Source organism: Aptenodytes forsteri, unplaced genomic scaffold (genome assembly GCF_000699145.1).
Source record: "Aptenodytes forsteri isolate BGI_AS27 unplaced genomic scaffold, ASM69914v1 Scaffold617, whole genome shotgun sequence".
NCBI lineage: Eukaryota > Metazoa > Chordata > Aves > Sphenisciformes > Spheniscidae > Aptenodytes > Aptenodytes forsteri.
The window spans coordinates 11,852-22,196 of NW_008796119.1; the positions used below are offsets into that span (position 1 = coordinate 11,852).

Genomic DNA, 10,345 nt, shown 5'->3' on the forward strand with positions numbered 1-10,345 from the left:
GGGGGGTGGGGTGGTCCTGCTGCTGTGAGGGGGCACTGGGAGAACAGACCCCCCCCAACTCAGCAGGGACGGTTGGTCCCCAGCACTGGGCCCCCCCCGTCCAGGTGCAGGGAGGTGCTGGGGAGCTGGGCAGCCTCGAGCCATGGTGCAGGGTCACCGGCAGCGCCGTAGGAAGTGGTGGCAATTTCCTCGCCGGCCCTGCTGGGCAGGATGCGTCTTGCAGTGGTGAGGCGCTGCTGCTAGGCTGGCACCCAAACTGACGGTGGGATCTTGGCCAGCTTCAGCTTTGCCTTCTTGTGGCCAAGGAAAACTCTGTGCCTCCGCTGGTAAACTCAGGTGCTAGCTTAATGTGAAAGGTGCTGGTTTGTTTTCTTTCCTTGGCAGATTTAAATCCCCCCCCCCCCTTAATCTTTCTGGAGGCCTCAACAGCAGGACAGACGTGCGGGCAGCACCGTCTCGGTGGCTTTGTGCCGTGGTGGTGTTCCCCATGGCACGCCATCCATGCCTCTCCTTTGGGAAGTCTCTCCCCATCCCCTGCCAGCTCCCACAGGGAAGGCTGTGGGAGCGTCTCCAGCAGCGGTGACAGATGGCACCACACGCCTGCTTCCCCGAGAAGCCAAAACAAGAGCCGAGCCAGTGCCGTGGTGATGAGTGCTGAGCCCGTCTTGGAGCGGGGCAGGTCCTGATGCTCAGGCGGGTGAGAACAGACGGGACAGGCCTGCCAGATGCCAGCTCGCGGTGTTCCTGCCACGCTTCCAGCCTCAACGCCCACCAGGTCGGCATCCGAGCAGCAGAGGGTCCTGCAGGCACTGTTCAACTCTCCCGCTCATCCTGGCCTGGAAAGTCGCCAGGATTTGGGAGCACGCGTGCTGCGAGCTCTCCCAACCAATTCAGCGTACCCAAACCCAACCCCATCGCTGGGGTCAGCAGGCACAGCCCCCCGCCTCACCAAATAGCAACACCACAAGCTTTTTAAACCTTCATTAAACCGGCTTAACCCCCCTCCCCAGCAGGTTCCTTGGTACTAATTGAGCTAAAGAGGGGAGCGGAGTGCAGCTGCCTCCGTCCCCCGCCAGGGCCGGGCACCAGGAGCAGGGCTGGGGAGCGCCCAGGACCCCGCTGGGTGCTGGTCTGGGGGGGGAGGAGCAGACCACAGGGCAGGGCAGAGCTGCTCAGCATCGCAAACCCTCCGGTCCTTCAGCAAAGCACTTAAAAATAGTCCCCGGCAGAGGCTGGAGCTGCTCCTGCAGGAAGTGCAGAGCAGCCATCAGTAATCCTGCAAAAAAAATACGGCATCTTTGTATTCTAAGGCTCGGAGCAGGACAACGCCTAAAGAGGAGAACAGCTGCTGGAGGAGATAATGGACTTCTTCTGAGGCCCTTTGATTTTCTAATAACTTTTATTCAAATACCATGAATTAATACTGATGGTCCGGCTTTGACGCTAACGAGTCAGCTATGCCCTCCAGCCAAGGACACAGCACCAGAAGTTAGAAGAGCTCCAACACCCAAATCTCCTTCCAGCAGCCTCAGGACAGAGCAGGGGGGATTCAAGCAAGGAACACAGACCACAGCAATGCCTTCCACCAAGGGCTGGAGCTCAGCCCCGGAGCACTGAGCTGAGCAGGAATAATGGCTTGAGGAGGAAAAATAAAACAAAACCCTAGAGAACCGGGCCACTTGCTGCAGGAGGAAGCCCTGGGCAGGGATGAGAGGAGCGATCGCACCCAGCACTGCCCACACTCCCCTTTCACTCAGCAGCTTTCATCCACAGCGCAGCAATTACAGGTGCAAGAGGCTCAGCCACCTTCCCCCTCCACACACGGTTAGTGGGGAGAGACAGGGCAAAGGGCTACAGCTTCAGGTTTGTCACAGCTGAGCCTCCGCTCATCTTGCTGCTTGGCAAGACGGGACACGGAGAAGTTTGGGGCGAGAGCTGGCAGCCTACAAACCACCCCTCATCCACAGCAGGACACAGGAAAGCTTTACAAATCTTCCCCTCTCCACTTCCAGAGGTGTAAGTTTGCAGTTACAAAGAGAAAAGTCTGTTCTTGGTCTGGGGGAGAAGGGGACAGAATCCCTGCTCCCTCGTTGCCAAAAAGAAAAAAGGGTTTTCTTCTTCCAAGGCAGCTGTTCCAGACCTTCCCGCACGGCTTCTCCAGGGGTTTCGCAGCTGACACCAAGAGGCCCTGGGCCGTTCCTGCGCCCCCACCTCCAGCACAGCCCCTCAGCTCCATCCACCACTCTGCCACAAGACCAGGGCTGAAGACATAGCGTGGCATGGCTGCTGCAAAGGGGTTTGCTCCCTGCTGCTGCCAGCGCAGGGTACGGTCAGCAGCATCGTGGAAAAAGCAATTAGTCAGGCCAGCATCTTCAAATTAACAAACTGTAATTTTTCTCCAAAGATACATTTTCCATACACATCCATCATACACTGTAACAAAAAAAAGCAGTGTACATGAAATAAGAAAATAAATTAAATCCATAGCATAGGTAAGGAGGACGCTCTAGACTGGAGTAGAGTCGAAAGTTTCCAGCGATACAAGAGGCTCAAAAGTTTGTTTTAACAAGAATGCCTGCCAGCAAGGGTCCAGCAAGTGTTTTAGGTCAGTCCAACTGCTTAAACAGTTTTATTTAGAGTTTTTAACAGCCATTATTGTCCTGCAACAGGCAGAGCTATTACATCCTGGGAGAAAGCCAAGAGGCGTCGTTAAGATCCAAGTAGAGCATCCAGAAGATAATCAGATTGGTCCTGCAGCATCTGTGCTAGCCATCCTCCTTGGGCGGTGTGTACCAGCCTGAAACAAGAAGAGAGATCCGTGAGGGACGAAGCTGCACAGGGAATGCAAATCAACACCTGGAAATGCACAGCTGGAAAAGCTGCTGAAAGCGGCAGTGCGAGCACGCCAAGTCCCACTTCCAAAGGGCCACATCTCCCAGATTACCGGGAGGCTTTCTCTCCGGTTTACTTCCCGACGCCACCGGGAGAATGACGCGCTGCCTCTAGTTACAGCCAAAGGAGCCCAGCACTGACCAGCAGGGCCAGTAGGGAAGGGCAGAGGGATGCTGCAGCCACACGCTCTGCGTTAGACAGCAGCTGCCGTTGCCGGCTATCATCTCGCTCCAGGTAGTCTCTGCACTTGGGGCAGAAAAAACTCAAGCAGCTCGTCTGGATGTTCGGCCTAGGGGAGCCCGGACTAGCGAGGGGAAATGCACGCCCTCTCCCTCAGCCCTTACCGTTCTTCTCGTGGATCTGAACCAGGGACTTGTAGGACTGCTGTGCTCTTGTCAGGCTGTACTGATTCTGCAAGGGAAGCCAGAGCGACAGTCAGTCCAGCTAGAACCCAGTGCAAGCCATCCCACACGCCTTCCCTACACGAACTGTGCTGCCACAGAGCCGGTTGTTCGCTCATCTGCCTCCATCCTGCTACCAACCGCTCCTCAAGTTCTCTTACGCTGACCGGGCCCTACCTTATTGGCTCCAAATTGTACTCGCGCTTTCCCTTTCACCAGAGTTGCGCTGATCTGCATAATCACCGACTCGATGGAGTACGCGCTGCTCCAGCCCTGAGGGACAGAGTGCAACACAGTGAGGCCAGCACAGACGGGACCCCCTGCCCAGGGGCTGCACTTCCCCACAGCAAAGAAAGGGCCTTCCCGAGCCCGGCAAAGGCATTGCGAGCGCCATGCCAGGCAGCTGCCAGCCAGGGGTACAGGTAGGATTTGGCCGCCAGCAGCCATGCCTGGCAGCTGCAGGGGTACAGGTAGGATTTGGCCGCCAGCAGGCCCTGAGCAGCAGGAATACAAAGCACGGCAGACAGCAGCAGCTACCCAAGTCCACGCACCGGCCAGTACCCACCTGTTTCGTAAGTAGCTCCATGCAGATGGCACCGCCACCCAGAACATACCTTGGGGAAGGAATCGGGCAAAGTTAGGTCAGAGATGGACACAGCCTCACCCACCCGCTGCTCCAGAGATGAACCGTTTTCTCAGAGTAGATCTCAGATGGAAAAATACACACACAAAAAAAAAAATCCACCACCCCCGTCTATGCTTCCTGGGAGAGCTACTGCAAACTCGTATCGGGGAGATTACGGGACTGCGTAGCACTAGATAAACTCTTAGTGAAAACTGCTGCAGGAAGCAGTGCTGGAGACCTCAGTGAGCAGAGACAGGCAAACAGCTACTTACCCCCCTGACAGCACCGGTGACACGACCCTTACGAACGGTGGATCAAAGGGAAAGTTATCCTGGAACAACAGAAGGGAGGCAAAGCTGTTGAGAAACGTCTTCTCTGACGACTCACCGAGGCAGGTGTATCTTGAGGAGGGGAAGGTACAGGAAGCCTTACTTTAAAGGAGAAGTTTAGGAGGATGAAATCTGTTCCTTCTTTCTCTTTGAGGATCTGGAGATCATTGTGCAAAGCGCTATCCTCGTCAACCCTGCCGAAGGGAAACCCCAGAGGGTCAGAGTCAAGGTTGTGCACCTCAAGTCAGCCATGCTCACTGCCACCGAACCCCAGAGCTACTGTACCTGCACAACCTGGCTGGCACGTGGGCCCTCAGGTTCTCACCCAGAGGGCAGCGACAGCATGGGCTGTCAGCATTCTGCTCCTGGTTTGCAGAGAAGACCATCACACCCTTTTTGCATGCTGCCAGCTTAAAAATAAAGACTGCCTGGCCCAAGGAAAAGGCAGCACTGGTGTCTGGAGGGTGTGAAAGCTCGGGGTTTTGTCTGATGCACCTCTTCCAGGACTCTAGGAACAGCAGACAGACTTGCAGAGCCCTCAGATTATATCATCTTTCTCTGGAGATGTCATCTCCTTTCTGATGTGGAGACAGCAAGCAAGCTGCCTGAGAGAGGCTAACCCAAGGTCTGCCAGGTGCTCCCCTGCCCTGCTCACTTCCCCTCTGGCTCATGGGAACGTTTTGGTCCCACCACCAAGATCCACCACAGTTGTATGATCCCAAGCTATGCCACCTACTTCAGGAGTTTGACGTTCCAATCGTACAGGCTGTCGTTCACTAGTTCAACTGCATAGTATCCTGCAAGCCAGAGAAGAGGTGTGTCACTACCAGAGGAGATGGAACCACCCAGATTTCAAATCCCCTTGGCCCTGCAGCGCAACCTCAGCCTGGCACAGAACCCCCTGAAAAGCAGCACTTATCCAGAAGGACCATCCTGAAGGCAGCGGTTTTCCTATGACTGCTCCTTCCCGAGTCCTTGGGCTCAGGGAAGGGGCAGGAGCACCATCACCCTCAAAGCCAGACAATCCTCCCACCCACAGCACGCTCCTCACCCCCATCCAGCACTGGCAGGGAAGAGACAGTAAGGCAGTTTTGCTCGCTCTGGACAGAGCCACAACCACCAAAGGCCGGAGATCTTCTCCCCAGCTGAGAAGAGCAGAACAGCTCTAAGGCCTGTTAGGTGCCACCCAGGACGATGAGGAAAACCCCAGCACGAACAGTGGAGCAGCAGTCCCTTCCCTCGAGCTCCCTGCAGTACTTACCGCCTTTGAAACTTGGTGATCGGTAAATATCCCTGAGCTCCTTCATTAGCCGGTCAGTGGCCTGCACAGACCCAGACACTGCACCCTACGAGGAATTTGGGAGGAGGGAAGTCGCATTGTTGCACTGCGCCCACCATGGCCGTTGCTCTACGAGGCCAACACCTGAGCTACAACTCCTGTCCAGCCTCTAAACTAGACCTTCCCATGTCCCCCACCCTCTCAGTCTTCCCCTTTCCCCCTACAGCAACTTCCCTTGCCCCAAATACGCCACCCCAGGCAGCGCAGCTGCAGCAGAAACACCTCTGTGCCCTCTCAACTACGTTAAGAATTTCTGCCCAGGAGTATAAAAGCACAACCCACCAACCACCTCCACGGCCCAAAGTGAGGTGCAGCTCCTGGGAGCAGAGGGGAACCCCAGATCTCACTGCAGGAAGGCTGCCCCACGTAGCACTGATGCCTCGGGGGCACCTGAGGTCCACGCTTACTTCCCTGAGCTGCAGAGGCAGTTCACAGACTTCTCTGCATCAGCCATGCCAGCCCCTGAGAGCCACTGCTGTACCTTTGGCCAGAGACGGCCCCTTTGATTTAGGGCTACCAGGTGCCCCCATCACTCTTGCCCTTGGGTCCCTCTGCTTCCCCAACCCGCCCGCCCGCCAGGTGACACGTACATTTAAGTAATCTTGCCTCTGGTTCTTTTTAATTTTCTCTAAAATGGCCAGGTTTTCCTTCCCAATGCCTTCATCCTCTGTCTTCTTCCCATCTGCTGGCTCTTCCTCTTTCATCTCGTAGTGGTCCAAGTCCTCAGTGTCCTGGGAAGGGGAGAGGAGAGCTAGTAGGAGACGCGTCTTCGCTCCTCCCTGCTCCAGGTACTGCAGACAGAAGCTGTCCTGAACCAGGAAGGAATCTCGGTGCAACTCTCCCTCCTCAGGAAGTCCCAAGCCCTGATCTGAGGCACAAACAGGGTGGAAGACAAGGCCTGGGCATGCTCAGTGAAGAATTTTCAGGCACTGGGCCCCTGCTGCCCTCCCATACCAAAGCCAGCAGGCAGAGTGGCATACTTCCCTTTCCAGAATTAAATTGGGCTCACGCAAGCTCTTTGTTCGCTGGACTCTTCCCTGCCAAGTCTCGCGCCTGTTTATAATTAGCCATTAATCTTACGTATGCTCCCCGACGAGCCCCATGTAACTGAAGGGCACTTGCATCTCGGCACGCACGTGGCTCAAGCAGCCCCATGCCACGTTTCTGGAAGGCTGGAACAAAGTGCAGACGCTCAGCGCAGTGCTGCTGGGCCGCGTTGTTCCCCCTTCACAAGCAAAAACCCAACACAAACGCAGCTCGCTGGCAGCACAAGAGGAGACCCTCGCACACAAAATTCAGTGGCGTGGGATGTTTTCTCCTCAAAAAGAGGTGACATTTCACAGCATGTCTTGGATGCTCTTTGTAGATCAGCTCAGCTCTCCACTGCACAGCGCACCCCCAATGCTCTCCCTAACCCCGGCAGAGGCTCTGCCCCTCACCCCTTTCCACCACAACACTCGTCAGGCCGACATGTGCAAGACCCCGATGTTAATAATCGGGAAAAGACAGTTGCAGCGATCAGGGGCCACTGCAGAGATCTCTCCCCATGCACAGCAGCTACTGCACTGTGTCAGCACACAGGTTTCAGCCACCTGGAAGCTGCCTGCAAATGGCTGTGGGCACGCACAGCTCCAGCGCTGGCATTAAATCCTCTGAACAAGCGTTTACTTCGGCCTCTCCAGGCTAGCTGCTGCTATTCTGGATGAGCAGCATTTTTGGAAGGGCTTTGACATTTTCAGACTGTCACACAGGAAAACAGATCCTCGTAGAAAATCCCTCGAGTGGATTAACCTGCGTGATGCATCTCTGCACCAGGGCACGGCTCTGCTGCTCTGCTCTTCCGACAGCCCAACAAATCCAACCGCTCAGCAAGAAACCTTTGCTCTGAGCGAGAGCGTTGTCCCTGCACAACAACGCATGGCGTTGGCAGAAAGCATGAGGGGGGATGCTCGGTTCCTGAGGATTTCTTTTCCAGCCCACAGGAGAGCGAGGACTCACACATCGCAAATTTGCCACAAAGCAGCAAGTTTGCAAATATGCAAGGTTATGCTGGTACCAGTTTAAGCCTCCTCATTTTCTCTGGGGACCCTGGCAAAGGCTGGCCTTGATTTAGCAAGCTATTCACTTTGTTGAAACCCCAACAACTGCTAGGCATGCTGCTGCTAAGTGACCTGCCCCCAGGTTCTGCAGTGCTGCTGACTCGGTGCCCGTGCCTCTCACCCCAGAAGTGTGCGAGGCATCACTAAACGTCACCATGGAGATTCAAGATTATTCCACCCACTTCCAGAGATCTCTAAACTGCAAACCAAACAACTGAAGCCTGTGGGTTTTGCAGCACGATATTCTCAGCCTGCAGTGAAGCACGGCTGCCTCTGCTGCTCCTGCCAATTAGCTTGCTCGCACACTCAGCCATCCTACCTAATCCTCACTGCAGGAGTCCCATTTTCACGGTGTGATTTCCCCACCAGCAATGGCAACCCGGAAATCCCATCGCTTGTGAGTAAATTTCAGGCTCTAGAGCACAGCAGCACGAGCTGAGAGAGAAGTTGTCAAAGGGGCTCCACCCTCAGCTCGTCTGCCTTTGGAGGCCATGGCTACACCTCTCAGCTGCTGTGGTCCCCTGTGGTTTGTAAACACATTGCTCCCATCTGGCTCAGGAACCTGGGTCCCCAGCAGCAAAACACTGACAACAACCTAGCCTTTGAGCCAAACAGCGGGCTCTTCCCTGTCTAGACTCCATGAGCTCCTCCCAGCCACAATCCCTGTGCCCTCACACCTTTCAGCAGGCATCTCCCCGTGCTCAGCTCTCCAGTGTACTTCCTCATACAGCAAGGCGGCACTTACCTCTGGCATCTCTTCATCCTCCTCTTCAGAAGACACCTCTTCCTGTGTGCTCTGCAGGGACAAAAGGACAGAGATGAAAATCGCACTGTCAGCTTCCTGGGGCAATGCTCTCCTGCCTTCCCAGACGCTTCTGAGGCAAGGTTAAACAGGGATTTACAAGCAGAACCAAGTTAAAAGCAGAGTGAAGCCAAGAACCTTTAAAGGAAACTACACCAGAGCAGCTAAACAGCACCAAGGCCCAACAGAGCAGGCTGGCATCAGCCTGGGACAGGAATCCACCCCAGGGAGAGGAGATCAACACCTCACCTGCTGCGTTCCTCCTTTGGGGGTTAGGAAGCCTCAGCCTCTAAAGCAAACGCCAGGAAACTTGTTTTATGAGCTCAGAAAGTCTTGTCCCGAGTCACTCACCTGTTCTGCCGGCAGAGGCTGGTCCAGCATTTCAACATCTGGATGTTGGGGGAGGTTGTAGAGTTTGCACAGGTCAGAGATTATTCGCTTCAGGTGCTGCAAAAGCTGTCGGGAGACCAGGCAAGCGTCAGAGAAGCGCAGAGACCCACACGCCAAGCTAAGCCTCAGCTGTCCTCAGCGCTGCAACGCTTTCCCTCACAAACGAGCGAGGGAAGGCCCAGAGGCCGCTCCTTCCTGCTCCAAGCAGCGGTGGACACGGGGGGGAAAAATCACGCCCCAGCATCAAACTCAAGAGAAGTCAGAGCTGCTCATCCCAAATTTCCCGAACCCTTATGAGACAAGAGGCACCCCTGCCTTGGGCCCTTGGAGGCACACAGCAGGGATTTTACCCTCCCGAAGCAGCCAGCCTCTCGCCACCCCTCCCCTCTCCCCAGGCAGCACCGCCTCACCAGCGTATTTCCTTTCCTGACTTCCACCAGCCTCTCCAGGATAGCTGCCAGGTTCGGATCGTCTGACTCCACAGACCATATTGGGGGAACAGCTGGATAAGACTCCTGGAGAGAAGGAGAAGGTGGTGTTTGTGCTGCCGCAGCTGCCTCCGTCCCACCGATGCAGCTGGCGGGGAACAGAGCAGCGAGCCAGGCAGGACAGGGAGCTGCAGCTCCACGTCTCTTGCAAACGGATCCCTCCAGACCACAAAGATCAGCGGAACAGCCCGCGAGCGACCGCATCCACCCTCCAGGCTAATCCCGGGGCCGAGGGCAAACCAAACCCCTGCTCCAGCCGCGCTGATCTGGCTCAACTCTGCACTGCTTCCCCCCCAGCCCGGGGCAGCAGGGTGGAATACAGAACGTGGTGAAGTTTTGGCCACCCCTCTGGTCGCCGGGGCCTCTGTGGGTGGTAAAGCAGTTAAGGCAGGACACCAAGGGCGTTTCATGCTGCCCCGCGGGACTCCTGCCTCGCCAGCTCTGGACCAGAAGCGCTGCAGGAGAAGAATCAGGCACGCACAACCCGACACCACCCGTGCAGGGGCAGAGGCCAAGCAGGCACCTTTAATCCAGGGCAAAGCTGCTGACAGCCTCTGATAAGGCTCCTAAGTTGCCCCTCTGGAAAATCCCAGACACCGGCCCCGTTCAGCGTCCACACCAGGGGTTTTCCATGCTCTGCTGCTCCTCGTCTGGAGCCGCAATAACCAGCTGCAACTTGCCATGCAAGATGGGATCCGCACCCCATTGCAAACCGACCCAGAACCAGGATCCCCTAAAACCCAGGCGAGGGCGAACCAGAGCAGACACGAAGAGCCCAACGCTGATGCCGCGGATACCCCCTTCCTCCAGGCATCACTGGTCAGGGCCACCCGGGACCCCCCCCCAAAAAACAACCCGGGGCAAGCACAGAAAAGGAGGGGCACAGAGTCTCACACAGGGGAGAAGGGGGCCATCAGGACGGTGAGAGCACCCTGTGACCCCCCCAGGCGCTGCCCTCCCCCGGGCCCTGCCTGCACCCG

The 10,345-nt window shown here is 56.2% G+C and overlaps 2 protein-coding genes across 2 annotated transcripts in view; one reads left to right on the forward strand and one right to left on the reverse strand.

Moving 5' to 3' along the window:
- Positions 1-2,371: 2,371 nt before the first annotated feature.
- On the reverse strand, positions 2,372-9,998 carry UBE2Q1 (ubiquitin conjugating enzyme E2 Q1). Its single transcript, XM_009287212.1, has 13 exons — positions 9,985-9,998; positions 9,288-9,453; positions 8,839-8,943; positions 8,431-8,481; positions 6,177-6,317; positions 5,509-5,593; positions 4,984-5,044; positions 4,351-4,441; positions 4,191-4,249; positions 3,859-3,907; positions 3,471-3,566; positions 3,237-3,303; positions 2,372-2,797 (listed from the first exon to the last, which is right to left on the reverse strand). Exons 1-13 carry the CDS (start codon positions 9,996-9,998, stop codon positions 2,766-2,768), a joined length of 1,017 nt encoding a protein of 338 aa, XP_009285487.1. The 3' UTR covers positions 2,372-2,765.
- Positions 9,999-10,046: 48 nt separating this feature from the next.
- Positions 10,047-10,345, forward strand: part of CHRNB2 (cholinergic receptor nicotinic beta 2 subunit) — a 5,675-nt gene continuing 5,376 nt past the window's right edge. The window contains 1 exon segment of the mRNA XM_009287213.2: positions 10,047-10,286. Within this exon segment, the coding sequence (XP_009285488.2) occupies positions 10,047-10,286 (240 nt within the window).

What these genes read in the sequence shown, in the direction of transcription:
- UBE2Q1 (XM_009287212.1), bottom strand. An exon ending in AGGATGAAGAGATGCCAGAG is followed by an intron (nt 6,318 to 8,430) that starts GTAAGTGCCGCC and finishes TCCCCTTCCCAG; the next exon opens with GACACTGAGGACTTGGACCA. An exon ending in ATCACCAAGTTTCAAAGGCG is followed by an intron (nt 5,045 to 5,508) that starts GTAAGTACTGCA and finishes TCTGGCTTGCAG; the next exon opens with GATACTATGCAGTTGAACTA.